Here is a 16,207-nt window from a genome sequence, read left to right as displayed (position 1 = left end):
TTAGGTGGACTTACATTAGCATCCTGGCTGGACAGTGTTGTACACAAGTTACTGAACCTCTCCATACCTTGATGTCCTTGCCTGTAAAATGAGAATAATTATACCTTCCTCCAGGGTTCATGTGCAGTTAATTAAATTTCAAACCTATATGAAATGTATTATCAGGGTACCCAGTACACAGTAGATGTGCAATCAATTAGCAGTGGCTATTTTTTTTTTTGGGGGGGGGGGGGTGTCCTTATTCTTATTAGTTGTATTGATAAGTGGTTAGTGGTTCCCTCATCTGCTGTGCTGGTACCATGTAGATGTTTGAAATTTTCTAACATTAAAACCAAGAATAGCAAAGGTTGCTTAAAAGTAAGACAACATTAGTTATTTAGGATTCAAACCAAGTGTCTGAGCCCCTTCACAATTAAGGTGTTGTTCCTAAGCTGTGATCGTTAGGGTTATCCACTGCAGCTGGGCCCCCTTCCAGGGAGCATTGCTGCCTCTGCTGGATATTGACCACCCCATGTGGTTTCAACAGTCCGACGCCTCACACCATACAAAGAACTACATAAAATCTGTTCCACTGGCTTTTGAAACGACCAGGTGTGGTTTTATATTCAATAGGGCAGACCCAACCAACTGCAACTATCACATATTAACATAAATCTAGTGTGTTGAGACAAGAAGAGTTTAGGAGTCCCAGCCTTAGAGTAACCAGCCAATGAACAATAAAGGGCTTATCCATCTGTGTTACAGATTTGCCGCAAACTAAATGGTATTCGTTTCACCTGTTGTAAAAGTGCCAAAGACAGGACATCGATGTCAGTGACGCTTGAACAGTGCTCCATCCTGAGAGACGAGCACCAGCTGCACAAGGACTTCTTCATCCGAGCACTGGACTGCATGAGAAGGTATCCACTTGTCTTTCACTTCCTTTCTTTTAAAATCGTTTTAAGGTTTTTGTTGTTTTGGTTTGTTTGTTTGTTTTGCAAATGCATATTTTACTGGAGAACTAACCACTTAATAACTTCACGGCATTTCCATGGCTTTTCACTCATGACATGAAAGATAATATACTTTTAAATATTCCCCAGACTCATTTTAGGCAGTAGAAGAGAATCTGGCTAAATTTTTACAATATACATGCAGGTTCGAGCTCATCAACTCATTTAAACCTAAGTGAACAGGCTCTGTTTTTTTTTCATATATAGCACTTGAAGAGGACAGTTTCTTTATATCTGAGTAGTTATGAATACACACAAAATAAAACTAAGTCATTATCCAAAGAAAACCTTTCCAAATTACAACTAACAGGTGATCTTCCCATGGGTTGCAGGGTCTCCAGGTTGGTAGCTCCTTCCTAAAATTATTTTGATATCACTTATCATTAAGACGGGATGACACTGATACTTTAAAATAGAGAAGTCACATTGTTACTCTGCTGGCATTTAAAATGCAGTGCCTGAAGTCATGTTTCTTGATTCATTTCCACAGTAATTAAATCTAAAGTCAAAGCCATAATGGGAAGGGAAAAGTACCCCATTCACAATGTCTGTCAGCAAGGACACACGTTAATTAAAAAGTTAAACGAAATAGTCTCTTTGCTGCAGACACTGATTCAGAAGCACACCAGGAAGCATGGGACAGGCTCCTTGTTCCCAGGAAGGAATGCCATGTGATCCTCTGGACAGGGCTGCTTCAGATCTGCCATGTCATTAGCTTCCCCTTTTCTTTTAACTGCTGTAGTCTTCCAGTGGAGACTTTGCCGCTTTCTGTGCCTATATGTTTCCCCCACTAATGAGAGGTTTCGGAAGTCCTCGATTTTACCCCATTCCATGTCTCTGGGCATTTCCATTGTTCGGTGGAGTTCTATCATAATTTTTTTATAGATGTAGGAGGATATCTTAGAGGCCTGACATGAACATCTGAGCCATATGAAACACATTGGGTTGACAAAAAAAAAAACTTCTTTCAAAAATAATCTCTCTTTTCAAAAATAATCTACCAGTGCTAATGGGAGAAATTCAGAATCAGAGTATGAAACCATCTAAGGTGCATAAAAAGAATAAACGTGTCACTGTGGATGAGCAAAAGGGCTGGAGGAAAGAGCAGAAACACAGGATATTATAGACCAGAGACAACAAAGGACTAAAGTGATCCAACCAACATAAATTATCTTGAAGGGGAAACTGTTTTTTATTTAAGGGGGCAGTAATGGTTAATTTTGACAGTATTTCCCAGTGTCCAGGGTGTTTGGGAAGGGAGAGGACTTGCAAAGCTTCTCCGTCATGTGGGGAGCCCCACCCTCCAATGACTTTAAAATGCACATCAGGATCACTGTTTTAAAGGAGTTTAATTTTCATGGTTTTGAATGTATGAAGTTTTTTATTTTATTTTATATCTGTTGCAATTTATTTTAACTTTGAATTATTCTAACCACCCTTCAGGCTATTTTGTCTGTATTCGTTTAGAGTTTACCAAGGTTATAATATCACTGCTTTCTTACTTTCATTTTTTTCCTCATCTTATCTTTTCTCATTTTATTGTGTTTATCGCTGTAAAAGTTTCAAGTTATATGTAGATGAGCAAAACGTTGTTGATAAAAAGAAATGAGGCTTCGTCTACCTGCTTATTCAGAAACCCCATGCCAGAATAAGCTCCCTGAGGAACAATATTTCTACTTTCCCTTGCGCTCTGCAGTAAGGCCGTACCTAGAACAATGCCTAGTGATAGTGGGTTCTCAATAAGTATACTATGAATGAGTGAACAAATGAATGAATGAAGTTTTGGTTCTATATACTAGGAAGTTTTGTTCACACATAGACACTTGGAATGAAACACATCAAGTTATCTTTCAATTATGACACATTTAAGAAGCAAAAGTTCCATCAGATGAAAGTGAGAGTTTTGGAGAAGTTATGATACAAAAGCAAAACAGGCTACAAACGGCCTACCTTAAGTCGAAGTCTGGATCTACCCTTTGTACAGTGTTCAAATGTTCATTCTCTATTTTCCTACACATCCAGTACTTCCTTGCAGCTGCACACTCCCGCCATTAGCCTCTAGTTACAGTCTGTTTGACGGAAATGGAAGAAGACGGTCTTCTTCAGATTAGAAAGTTAGCAAGGTTCCTGGCTAGATCTGACTCTGTAAGGAGCTCCTAGGAGTTGCCTATATTGCCAGACCGAAACAATGATTCTCAACCCTCATTGCCCATTTGAAACCCCGGGGGCTGGAGGTGAGCCTCTGGGATGGAGCCAGGGTGGAAACCCCGGGGGCTGGAGGTGAGCCTCTGGGGTGGAGCCAGGGTGGAAACCTGGGTGCTGGAGGTGAGCCTCTGGGATGGAGCCAGGTTGGAAACCACCTGAGTAAAGTCGGCCTCACTGAAAACCTGATGCCCTTCAGTAACTGCGTTTAATGGCTTTGTGGTAAGACTATAAACTTAGTCTCCATTCCCTTTCTTTGAGTTGTGAGGAGTATGTATATTGTCAAATTCTCCCTTAATCATCTACAGCAGAAATTTATAACATGGTGGCTGCATAATCAGCAGATATTTTTCTTAAAGAAAGGGAGAATGCAGTACGAGCATTCAATTTTCAGTTATGAACTCTCCAGTGAATGCCATCTTGTCCCAGTGCATTTGCAGAAAACATCTTCATAGGAATTTTTAAGTATATTTGATTAATAAATGATTAGAATTGGAATTAAATACAAAATTTGAATAGAGTGTAAAATGTCATGTTTTATCCCAAAATAATTGTGTTGGGAAATGTAATTGGCACTAAAAAGTAAATTAAAATGAACATGCCGGTGTACAGTTATTTCTCTTGTAGGAAGTCTGGCATTATGTGTTTATACAGTGTAACATGTGACACCATATTCCTTAGTTGTCTGTAACTTTTATTTTCCTCAAGCTACATTACACTGCAATCTGTCATTTTATAATGGCTGCTTAAAATTAAGATAGCTGATGTGTCATTAGTAAAATTAATCAGGGAACATTACAGCCTACAACGTATTTATCACCCTTAAGATACAGGGCTTTAATCATTCTATTTTAGTAAACAGTTAAGTCATAGGAGAGAGACTAAAAGGCCCATCAGCCCTATTGAATTTTATTATCTTGTTGAATGTCATGTTCTCAACATGTTGCACCTGACATTTTTATGTTGGGGCAGCATAATTTATTTAATGTTCTACTTTATAAATGAGTGACCCTTCATCAGTTGATATCAGTACAGGCTTTATGTTTTTATTTCTCATGGCTTCTTTGTTGGTATCACTTTTGTGTTGAAATAGAAAAATGTATTTTTTCTTTCCTTAGTCTTATTTCCACTTCAGCTTATTTTTATTTGCTTTTGTTTGATTGGACTAGACAGAGAAGAGCTGCTATTTTTTCACATTACCCCCTATTTCAAATATTAAAGTGAATAATAAGCATTGTAGACACGGGTAATTGAAGCTTTCAGTTATTTCTTGACTACTTGAAAGGGAGGTGTTTGCACAGAACAGCATCAGCAGGAACAGTTTTTCCATTATCACTAAGTGTTATCTCTTCCCTTGCGAATTTCAGTGGTGTGTTTGCGCATTGCTTTAGTTCATATCTGTGACAAATAACAGTAATAAGTCCAAATGGAGTCACTGTCATCTTAGGGTAGCTAATAATTACATAAAAACTGACCGCATTTAGGATGTTTTTGCTTCAGCTAACACTAAGGTAAAAGATACTGCAAAGAATACACTTCTTTAGAAATCATATTGGAGCAAGTAACTCTTAACAAGAGATCCACAGATGAACCACCAACAGATAACTGATCTTACAGGAGTGATTAAAATAACGTGCAACAAACTTTCAACTTCCAGAACTAAATGGATGTGCTAACTTTAGGTAATCTTCTGCATACATTTATGTTTGTCATATTATTTTACAACCAAAAAACTGGGTTAGCCATGGCCGGTATGGATCAGCCAGTTGGGCATCGTTCTGTGCACTGAAAGGACTTGCAAAGCTTCTCCGTCATGTGGGGAGCCCCACCCTCCAATGACTTTAAAATGCACATCAGGATCACTGTTTTAAAGGAGTTTAATTTTCATGGTTTTGAAAGTATGAAGTTTTTTATTTTATTTTATATCTGTTGCAATTTATTTTAACTTTGAATTATTCTAACCACCCTTCAGGCTATTTTGTCTGTATTCGTTTAGAGTTTACCAAGGTTATAATATCACTGCTTTCTTACTTTCATTTTTTTCCTCATCTTATCTTTTCTCATTTTATTGTGTTTATCGCTGTAAAAGTTTCAAGTTATATGTAGATGAGCAAAACGTTGTTGATAAAAAGAAATGAGGCTTCGTCTACCTGCTTATTCAGAAACCCCATGCCAGAATAAGCTCCCTGAGGAACAATATTTCTACTTTCCCTTGCGCTCTGCAGTAAGGCCGTACCTAGAACAATGCCTAGTGATAGTGGGTTCTCAATAAGTATACTATGAATGAGTGAACAAATGAATGAATGAAGTTTTGGTTCTATATACTAGGAAGTTTTGTTCACACATAGACACTTGGAATGAAACACATCAAGTTATCTTTCAATTATGACACATTTAAGAAGCAAAAGTTCCATCAGATGAAAGTGAGAGTTTTGGAGAAGTTATGATACAAAAGCAAAACAGGCTACAAACGGCCTACCTTAAGTCGAAGTCTGGATCTACCCTTTGTACAGTGTTCAAATGTTCATTCTCTATTTTCCTACACATCCAGTACTTCCTTGCAGCTGCACACTCCCGCCATTAGCCTCTAGTTACAGTCTGTTTGACGGAAATGGAAGAAGACGGTCTTCTTCAGATTAGAAGGTTGCCAGTTCGATTCCTGGTCAGGGCAAGTGCCTGAGTTGCAGACTAGATCCCCAGAAGGGGCATGCAGAAGGCAGCCAATTCATGTTTCACTCTCACGTTGATGTTTTTCTCTCTCTCCCTTCCCCTCTTCCTAAAAAATCAATAACATATGATTTAAAAAGTAGTGGTTTTGAGGTTGATTTCTTCTCCCTAAGTTATTTGGTGTACAATATTTGTTTTCTAAGTATTAGTAACTGAAGACCCAGTATCAAGCATGTCATCCAGAGCAGCTGCCAACTTTATATGCAGCATTCCAAATAAGTCATTTCTTTCCATTCCTGAAATTATGAACTGAGGACCTAGCCATATAACTGTATGGAGTATATGTTTTTATTCAATTCAATGAAATAAAATATAAATAAAAATGAAGCTAGTTCAAATAAATAGATTTAACTTCTGCCACAAACACAGGCTTTCAACATCGGGAAAACCTGGGGTTAAAAATCCATATTGAAACACTTATTATCTCTGCTCCTTTTAACAGCTGTATAGTATTCCCTTATGTGAATGGAATGTAATTTTTCTATTGAACTTTAGGTTGTTTCTGATACTTTGCTATTAAAAGCAATAGGGTAATAGTTTTTATGGAAAAGCAGCTAAACTATTGCAGTCTTTTCTCTTGGTTGGAAGAGCACAGATGACAGAAAAGTTCGAATGCCCGGAGTACTACTAGTAAGTTCATGCCCAAAGGATAATGGTTTCAAGTCCCAAGAAAAAATATATTATGCACAATTATAAGCCATTCACTTCCATTCACTGAGCCTCTCAGAATTCATGTAATTGTGAATGACATCACTCCAGGCATTGAGAGTTTCATTTCTAAAACATGTCATTTGTAAAGTTAGTAGTTTATTAGTAGCAACAAATCACTTCCCGGGTATCACAGCATTGTTTTGTGTGGAAGCAGTGATTTGAATTCTATAAAATCTAACGATTAATCTAGCTCAGTGGATAGTAGGCTGAGTACAGGGTGATGGTTAAGAGCAAGGATGTTGGAAGTAGACTATCTGATTCTCCACTTCTTAGCAGTGGGAATGAAATTCTAAGAGCCCTTAGCTTTTTTGTCTATACAATGAAAAATACCTAAAGGAAGTTGGAAACAGAATATAGTATGATAAAGTGTGACAGCTACTTGATAAACATTGTGCTAATTTCACCAGCATCACATCCTTGTCTCATAGACTTTTTGTGGTGAGGATTCAATAATGATCATGGAACCCTTAGCTCGTTACATAGCAGGGATCAGTCAATATTAAATGCCGCTACGGCATTTATTGATGTTATTTGGTGGGGATTCTCATTATTCTTATTGTGATTATTGCTGCCACCTCCTTTGTCATAATGGCTTCTCGTTCAATTGTTTTTACTAAACCGTGGCTTGTTGTGATATCCTCAAACTCTATGAAGAAAGTAAGAGAAACAGCTCTTTCAATTATTGCTAGTATCTGTGCACTAGTTCTCAGCTCAGCAGCGTCAGCCTTACCTAAGGACTGGCTAGAAATGTAGGTTCACAGGCCTCATCCCAGACCTCCTGGAATGGAAACTTGGCACATATTGTTTTTGTGATTAATCACTATGCTTTAATTATGTACAATTTGTAACAATGAAATTGCAGGTCACCACAACATGAGGAACTATATTAAAGGGTTGCGGCATTAGGAAGGTTGAGAACCACTGATCTATGTTGTCAGACAATTTTCATTACCTTGTAAATTTCCCTCTTTGTGAAGATTCTTTTTATTCATTTTCATAGCAGTAATATTAGGCTTGCTTATAATTCTTCAGAACAGCTCTGGTGCATGTGTGCGGAAGTGGGGATAGGTTAGTGGAGATTGTCTGTGTGTGATTGTGTGTTTTCATTGTGCAGTTTCCTTCTTACAGAGACTATTGAAAAGCTTAGGGCCAATATTGTGATCCATCTACTTCAAATATACTGCATTCTTTAATGGGTCTTTAAAACATGTATCTATATATAGTAACCTCATTTTTAGTCCTGTTTTATAACATAACCCTTGCATTTATTGTTTCTTACTTTTCATTCTTGATATCTTACTGAATATTATATATCCATTTAAACTGACTTAAATTCTTCTTGAAAACAAAGCAGGATTTAAGTACTAAAAATTAAATTACATAAAGCACCCTCTGTCCTTCGCTCAAGACCCTTCCTAAATTTGCTCTTAGCACTCAGAAACCAAGTTAGGCAATACTGATTTATCATTTTTATAAAATGAAAACAGAATCTAGTCTCTACATCTTAATTTATGTGTTTTCAAATGATGCCCATCTTCTCAAACTATTTGAGAAAATAATGGCATATTTTTCGTGCTTCAGAGTTTGCAAATCACCTTGACCGCTCTTTCATTCCATAAAATAGAAATACAATAGATATCATCTTCTATTCAGTTTCTGTTTCATAATTTAATTTCATAACATAAATTCAGAGATGGAATTTGTATAGCACAGATAGTTTTATTTGATTTTTGTGATAAAGATTTTTTTTCTCTTGGAAAGACTAGAACAACAATGAGAGAAAAGCATATTAGAGCTGTCAAAAGATATTATTTTTGCCAGAAAAAGAGGGAGAAATGCCTTCCTCTTCACAAGACTGAACCAATTTTACAGCAGCTACTCTTTAAATAGATACATTTATTGAAAACTCCTACAACTCCTAGTCACACGAAAACATAATTTTTTCTATAACATGAAAATCTCACTGCTCATATGCAAACTATATATTATTAAATATTGCATGGTTGCCCGGGCTGGGTGGCTAAGTTGGTTGGAGTGAGGTCCCATACACCAAGAGATGACCAGTTAATTCCCGGTCAGGGCACATACCCAGGTTTTGGGTTCCATCCTCATTCAGGGCACTTGCAGGAGGCAGTTGATGGATGTTTCTGTCTCACATCAATATTTCTCTCTCTCAAAAGATAATCAATGATATATAAAATCATGGTCATAACGACAAAAGGCAACCAAGGCATTGGCTAGTTTATTTTCTTATCCTCTCTGGTTTGACTATATAAGTATAATTTTATTGTGTGTTTTAACAATGTTAAAGTTGTTCATGAATTGTGTAGTTCCTGTAAAGATTATAGATATTGTATATGATTAGAAATTAACTCTAAATCACTGGGCTGTATTTAGGAGGTTAATGCATCTATTTTTAGAAAATAATATGATTTGATATTCATGTAGTCAGTTATAACCTCCCCAAAATGCAATCCTTAAAGTTCTTCTATAAATTAAAACTTTCTATTACCAAGGTTATGATTTCAGACCATAATGGAAACTGGAAACTGTGTCCCATTTCTATTTGTGATAAGGTAAAAGAAAGTCATGTTTCTTCACAGTCTGCTTCATATAGTTTTATAACAAATGTGTTTCTATTTATTTTGCCACCTTTGCCCACATTTCTTGAGTAACAAAAGTAAGATACACTAACAATCTCGGTATGGATTCTGGGATGAAAAAGAATATTTGATATTTTAAAAAGCCTTAAGAATTTTGAGATGCTGAAATATTAATGCTAATGAAAGTGAATTTATGTGTGTGTATTTCAAAAATTAAGGCTTGATTTGAAAGTTAGTAACTACCTTTTGAATATTCTCACCTCCATCTAAATGTTAAATAATATCAGCACATTTTGCCAATATGTAGTTGAACTCCACTAATTTCCTCCTGGAGTTGATTAGTAATGGAAGCAAAATTTTGACTTAACTAATTTTGGCACAGTCCATAAAAAAGAGCAGAACTAAAAGAATTTTGGAAAAATCTGGACCTGTGTGTGGAGGGAAGGAAGGGAAAACCAGCTCTCTGAATAATATGAGGTTTGACGAGGTAAAGGCCTGTGTCAACTTTCATCCCTGACTCTCATGGTCCCTTAAGGCCGCTCTCCAGGCCAGGGTGATGGTGACGGCCTTCCTGGCATGCAGGGCTCTCTCCCCAGCAGAGGCAAGCCTCCTGCTTGTACAGATCATCTGAACTGAATGTTCCTCCAGCAGACAAGAGAGAAAGTTGCTACAAGGAAGGTAGTATGCAGTCCCCATAGATACTGATTTTCTCCACTAAGGAAAACGGCAACCTGACATTCTTGACATGGCCCTGTTAAAACAGAGTTCTTATTCACATATAAAAGAAACCTTTTGCATCATTATCATTTTGTGTTCTAATACCTCCACTGGTACCAAGAGACCTAAGGGCAAAATATAGTATCTCAACTGAGGACAAATGTTTTATCAAAGAATCTGAACAAGTGTAGTTAACATTGTTGTCCCCATTTCCATTAGATATAGACTTGTGGTTTATAAATATGTTTTCCTGTTGAGTGAGTGTTGAAAGGGACGCCAGATATCTTCTGGTCCAATACCTCACAGAATCTTATGTTAATGAAGATATGTCTAATAAAGTAATTCTTTTTAAATCTAGATATTGCTCCTAAGTTTATAACAGCCCTTCAGTTAGTTTTTGTGGAAAGCATTTCTACTGAAGATTCTGTTCCTTGAATCTAACGTGGTGGTAAGGAGCCGACAAGCTGCGGGGAATCGGACATTTCCTTCTTGAGTCAGAAATGGTTCTGCTGTGAGCAGATATGCTTCTCTGAGCATCATGAGAATTTATACACAATTACTGGAACAGGGTTAGATCTTGGTGTTTGAAGAAGTAATCTAAAGCCACCTTTTTTAGAAACAAATCTTTATTGTTGAAAGTATTACATAAGTCTCCCTTTTCCCCCATTGTCCTCTCCCACCCCTGCCCCCCCCCCTTTTTTTTAACAAAATGACTTTGGCATCATTGCAAGACTTATCATTCAAACAAACTTAAATGGAAAAATGAATTCTGAAGAACCTTTTTAACATTGTTTTTGTCTTACTTTGGAGGCCAAAGTTATAGATGCTAAGCAAAACAAAATGACATATACGTGTATTTGTATATGCATATATAACTATATATGTTTCTTTATATATAAAATATATGTGTCTTATAGATATAATTTTAATGTTTGTTTTTCTTAGACCTAATCTGATCTTGTTTATAAATTGCTCTTTATTAACATGATCCCATTGTTGGGGCATGTGAGAAATATGCTTATTCTTACACTATTGTTTCAGCCAGTAAGTTTAATATTAAGAAAGAAAATTCCAACTTTGTGTTATCTCATTAAAATAAGACAAACAGAAAATAACTGTGAGTTGACATATCAGCTTCCCCAGCTATGCCAGACTGATTGCTTTGCTCATTATTTTCTGTGAGTTTGTAAAGGACCACAAGCTTTTGGTACAGAATAAAATGTTTTTCGAGCCCTGATTGTTATCCTCCTGAAAGTCAGTTTTCAAGCTACTTCTATTTCTACACACTTGTGACTTTTCATATTAATGATATTTTAAGGCTGCAGATTTGAAAAGGACCTTAGAGATTATCTAGTGACCCTGCCAAACAAGGCAGGGATTCTTTATACAATATCCCTGACAGATTGTCAGGTAACCTTTACTTGTACATGTCCAATAGCAGGGAGCTTGCATATCAACCCATTCTGTGGTTGGACAGCTATGCATTTTATAAAACTCACCTTCATGTTAAGCTGAAATCTGTCACCCTATAACTTCTAGTCATTAATGCACTCAAGTGTGTGGATCAAAATAGTGGAAGTCAGCATCTCTTTCCTTAAGTCAGCCTGCCAGTGTTTAAAGATGGTTTCTGTGTTCTGCTTAATTGCTTTATTTTTATTTTATTTTATTTATTAACTAGAACCCAGTGCACGAATTCATGCATGAGTGGCATCCCTCAGCTTGGCCAGCAATTGGGGCCAATCAGGGCTGTCTCACCCAGTCCAGGGGGAGGGACTGCAGGAGGTTGGCTGGCCATGGGAGGTCGGCTGTGGGAGCACACTGACCACCTGTGTTGAGCATCTGTCCCCTGGTGGTCAGTGCATGTCATAGTGATTGGTTGACAGGTCATAATGTTCACTTAGGCTTTTATATATATAGATTGATTTTTAGAGAAAGAGATGAAGGAGAGAGAGAAAGACAGAAACATCAAGTTTTGTTGTTCCACTTATTGATGAGGATCGAACCCAAAACCTTGGCATTATCAGATGATTCTCTAACCATCTGAGCTACACAGCCTAAGTACTGCTTGTTTTAATCCCTTTAAGATGTGAAATATATAAAATGCTAATGTGGAAAGTGTCCCCTGGGGAGTTTGACCAGGAGACCGGGAGTTTGATCGCTTGCTATGATGTGCACTGACCACCAGGGGATGGTGTGGAAAAAGGGAAGGCCCCGGCCGGAGGGCCCCGATCAGCCCTGATCGTCAGCCAGGCCTAGGGAGCCTACCTGTGCATGAATTTCGTGCATCAGGCCTCCAGTTACAAATAAAATTGGACACCGTGTTCTAAATGTAATATGCAGAATAAAAAGCAAAGTAGGGCAAAGGTCTACTTGTCCCTCCCTTCTTCCCTTCCACTATGTAATGCTTACTATGTGCCAGGTACTTTCCTAAACACTTGACAAATATTATCTCCCCCAAATTTACTTTAATCATAAGGATTTAGTCTTAAAAAGAGGAAGCAGCCACAGAGGGGTTAAATGACTTGCTTCAAGACCTCACAGCTGGGAAGTGGTGTGAGGCCCTTACTCCACCTCCATGCTTCTAAGAGCCTAGGCTGCCTCTCTTGATCTATATTTCTCTTTGTTCCTGGAACTTTGTCTCACTGCATGATAAATTGAAACATGTAGTCCTTTGTCATATACACTGCTGTCTAGCAAAGGTTTCTCCCAGGGTCTAGCGGGGTAATTGATATTTTGCATTGAAATAGAAATGTATATATTTTTATTCTTGCCACCCTAACCCCTCAGAGTATGGTGGCCTAAATAAGTGTGAAGTCCACATTATATCTTCTCTGTGCTTGAGGTGGGGGAAGGGCGAAGGGTGTAATAGGGGACATCTGTAATAGTGTCAAAAATTAATTAATTAATTAATTAAAGTGTTAATATATAAATAGAGCAGTTACTTAAAATTTTTAAATAAATGGGGCTGAGTTTTATAATAGAACATACTTCTACATAATGACATCTGATTAATAGATAATTTAAGGGCTCTTCAACTAAAGATTTATATAAATAAGTAAAGAAATGAATATTTAAGAGAGAAATATTATGGGGCAGTTTCTTGGGATATGGTGAAATGTTTTCATTGATAAATCATAGAAGGTGCAAAACCAAGCATTAGCCATATGTACATAGCATGTAGCTGCTCTGGAACCAATTTGTGGTTGATTCTTAACTAAACCAGAACCCAAAGTCTTTTTTTTTAAATATATTTTATTGATTTTTTACAGAGAGGAAGGGAGAGAGATAGAGAGTTAGAAACATCGATGAGAGAGAAACATCAATCAGCTGCCTCCTGCACATCTCCCACTGGGGATGTGCCCGCAACCCAGGTACATGCCCTTGACCAGAATCGAACCCGGGACCCTTCAGTCCGCAGGCTGACGCTCTATCCACTGAGCCAAACCGGTTTCAGCCAGAACCCAAAGTCTTGATAAAGTTTACAGATTGTTGAAACAGACAATTTGGTTTGGTTCAAGTTCACTACAGTTCCCCACTGGACAATCAGTCAGAGAACAGGGTATGAGTGAAGAGCTGCAGTTACCTAGGATCTGCTTTTTCCTAGTACCAGGGTGGGAAAATGGGGTGAAATATCAAGTTCCTTAGCTAGCTCTATTTTTTGCCTTGGGTGCAGGAGGGATCCATGTCTCCCTGAAGGGTCTACTTACCACCACAAAGACAATTTACAGCACAATGATGACTTACCTCTGTGCTCTGTTTCTTCCTACAACACAGATCAGTATGTTGATCTTGGTTAATCATAACCCTATTAATTGTTTCTACAAAAACTACTTCATTTTATTCTGGACTAGAAGCCCGATGCACGAAATTCATGCAAGGGCTTGGCCCTTGCAGCCCCAGCTGTCTCGAGGCCCTGTGGCTCTGCCCCCCCCCCCCCCCAGGTCGGTTCACCTTTTGGTCTAATTAGCATATTAGCTCTTTATTATATAGGATTGTTTTTCCACTATGGTGGAAGCCATTTACTATAAGGAATAGATGGCTCTGAATACTCAAAGAAGTAAGCAATTTTTTTGAGTGCGTATTACTTATCAAGAATCATGCTTCATACTGAAGACACACACAAATAAATAGTGATGGTTTAAGTTTTTATGATATTATGTGTAAAGTGATTTGGGAAACATAGATAAGGGTACAATGAATTTGTCAGGTGTGGTGAGATGAATGTAGAGCACTGTCAGGGCTACAGAGAGAAGGTGACCTTTAAGTTTATATTATTACATGATGGGTAAATTAAGAAAGGACATATTCCACCCATAAGAGACTTTGATGCTTCCTAAGTTAAAAAGAGGGAAGCCGTTGATTAATCTAGAAATTTCAGCATGTTTTGCTAGAGGCATAAGTTTAGGACATATTGACAATAATTATTAAAAGTAATGACCTTGAGAAAAACTAGAAAGTTACTTTTATGAGTATCCAGGTTTAGAAGCCCTTATCCTTGCACAAAACATTGGTTTCCTAGGTGATTTCTAACCTGCCTGCAATTTTCCACATTATAACAGTCTTCATCAGGCAGGCGAGACAGTACTAGAATATGGGCTAGATACCTGTGATACAAATAAAAATCTGATCTCTGCTGTTACTTTCCATTTTAGTTGACTTCCTCTTAATACTTATAAACATTATTGCGATTCAACCCAAAATAACCTACATCCTTTATTCCCAGACCGACAGAAAGCTGTGTTGGTGGCAGACATATGACTACAAATCATCAGAAGCTGAATTTGTCTGAGAACCCTCCCCATTTGTTCTAATATGGGAGTGAAATTTCTCAGAGTAAAAATAGTACTTCAGCCAAGTTTTAGTTTTTCTATTTGGTTTTGTAAAATCTCAAACCCTTCTTTTTGAGTGTGTCATTCATAATTGTTAGGTAGGAATGGTGTGTGAATTCTGTCTGCAGTGCTTTAAACAAAATATTGAACTGGAGAGTATCTAAAGTGCCTAGCCTCTTGGACTAGGGCATGCTGGTGGAATGCAGAACAGATTGGACCTAAAATAGTTTCCTCGAGGACACTCTGAGCAAAAGAAAAAAGGTCGCGATCTGAGAAATAACAGCCCAGTGATAGAGTGATGTTTATTTTAACACCATTTGTGAAAATGAGGGATTGATTTTATTTGAGGGAATCCATGAAATCAGAATTAGGCCTCATTTTCAAAGTCGTTTTGATAGTGATAACGGATAAAAATATCAAATCGGTATACAGATAACTGCTACTCTAATTCTCTGTATTGTGCTAATGAGCTGCTGGTGTGTACTAAGGCTAAAGCATAATCAATTTTTAATCAAACACATTTATTTATTAACTAGCACGAACATGGCCCAAATGCAGCGTACTTATCAGAGAGAGCAGCGCTAGGCTCTCTAGGGGGGGCTTGACTCAAGTGGTATTTTTATAGCCTATTCATCAGCATAAGGCACATTAGGTAGATAAAATATGTTCCTTGCCCTAAAATAACTCTAGTCTGGTAAGAGAGACAAGACACACACAAACCCAAATGCAGGGCTGCATGTGGTGAAGGCTGCCTGGTTGGAACCAGAAAGTACACGAGTGCTTCCAGGAGAGAGAGATCCTCTGATGTGCTCTTCATGTGAAGCCTTCGAGTTGCATCCTGAGGAATAGTGGACAGATTATATATGTATATATTTTATTTTTACTGTATATTAGGCACTGTGGATTCTTGAAATGTCTAATAAGAAGCAAAAAGAGCACTGTACAAACAGAAAATGGATTTGCAGAAAGTTGGGGAATAAGAAAGAAAATTTTGATATAATTTCAAGCATCAGTAGCTCAAGGAAATAGAATATTACCAATTCTGGATTTTATGACTCAATCTTTTGCCTGTGGGTATGTAAGAACTCTGTACTCTTTATGCCCAGGCAGATTTATTTCTGGCGGCCTAGGAGTCTTTCTTAATGTTCATGTCAGTACTGACAGACCTCTTCATTTCGAGTACAACACTGGGAGTGTATGTGTCAAGATGCCTTTTACATGTGGAGTAGCTTCTGAGACTTTACTTTTTTGAATTGTGAGTGGAAATAGATCAACTCAGCTACTTGCTTTAGTTCTCACCGTCAATTATTAACCAGTACCAGAGAGAAAGAATCATAAAATTGTACAGGCATAAGGGAATGAAGAATTTAATTATAGAATTAAGATTCTGTAGCTTTAGAATGAGGGAAACAGATAAAAATGGTGC

General features: G+C 37.6%; 1 protein-coding gene across 7 annotated transcripts in view; it reads left to right on the top strand.

Annotated features, from left to right (window-relative positions):
• The window catches only part of INPP4B (inositol polyphosphate-4-phosphatase type II B), a 593,476-nt gene that overhangs the window by 529,670 nt on the left and 47,599 nt on the right, over nucleotides 1–16,207 (top strand). For all 7 annotated transcript variants that reach the window (XM_070415225.1, XM_070415230.1, XM_070415224.1 and 4 more), the window contains one exon: nucleotides 745–899. In XM_070415225.1, the coding sequence (XP_070271326.1) occupies nucleotides 745–899 (155 nt within the window). The remainder of the gene's footprint in view (nucleotides 1–744; nucleotides 900–16,207) is intronic.

Source organism: Myotis yumanensis, unplaced genomic scaffold, assembly GCF_028538775.1.
Source record: "Myotis yumanensis isolate MYYU_CA2020_CCGP unplaced genomic scaffold, mMyoYum1.0.hap1 SCAF_5, whole genome shotgun sequence".
Classification (NCBI taxonomy): domain Eukaryota; kingdom Metazoa; phylum Chordata; class Mammalia; order Chiroptera; family Vespertilionidae; genus Myotis; species Myotis yumanensis.
The sequence above is the reverse complement of the archived record's forward strand: the minus strand, read 5'-3'. Positions and strand labels throughout refer to the sequence as shown.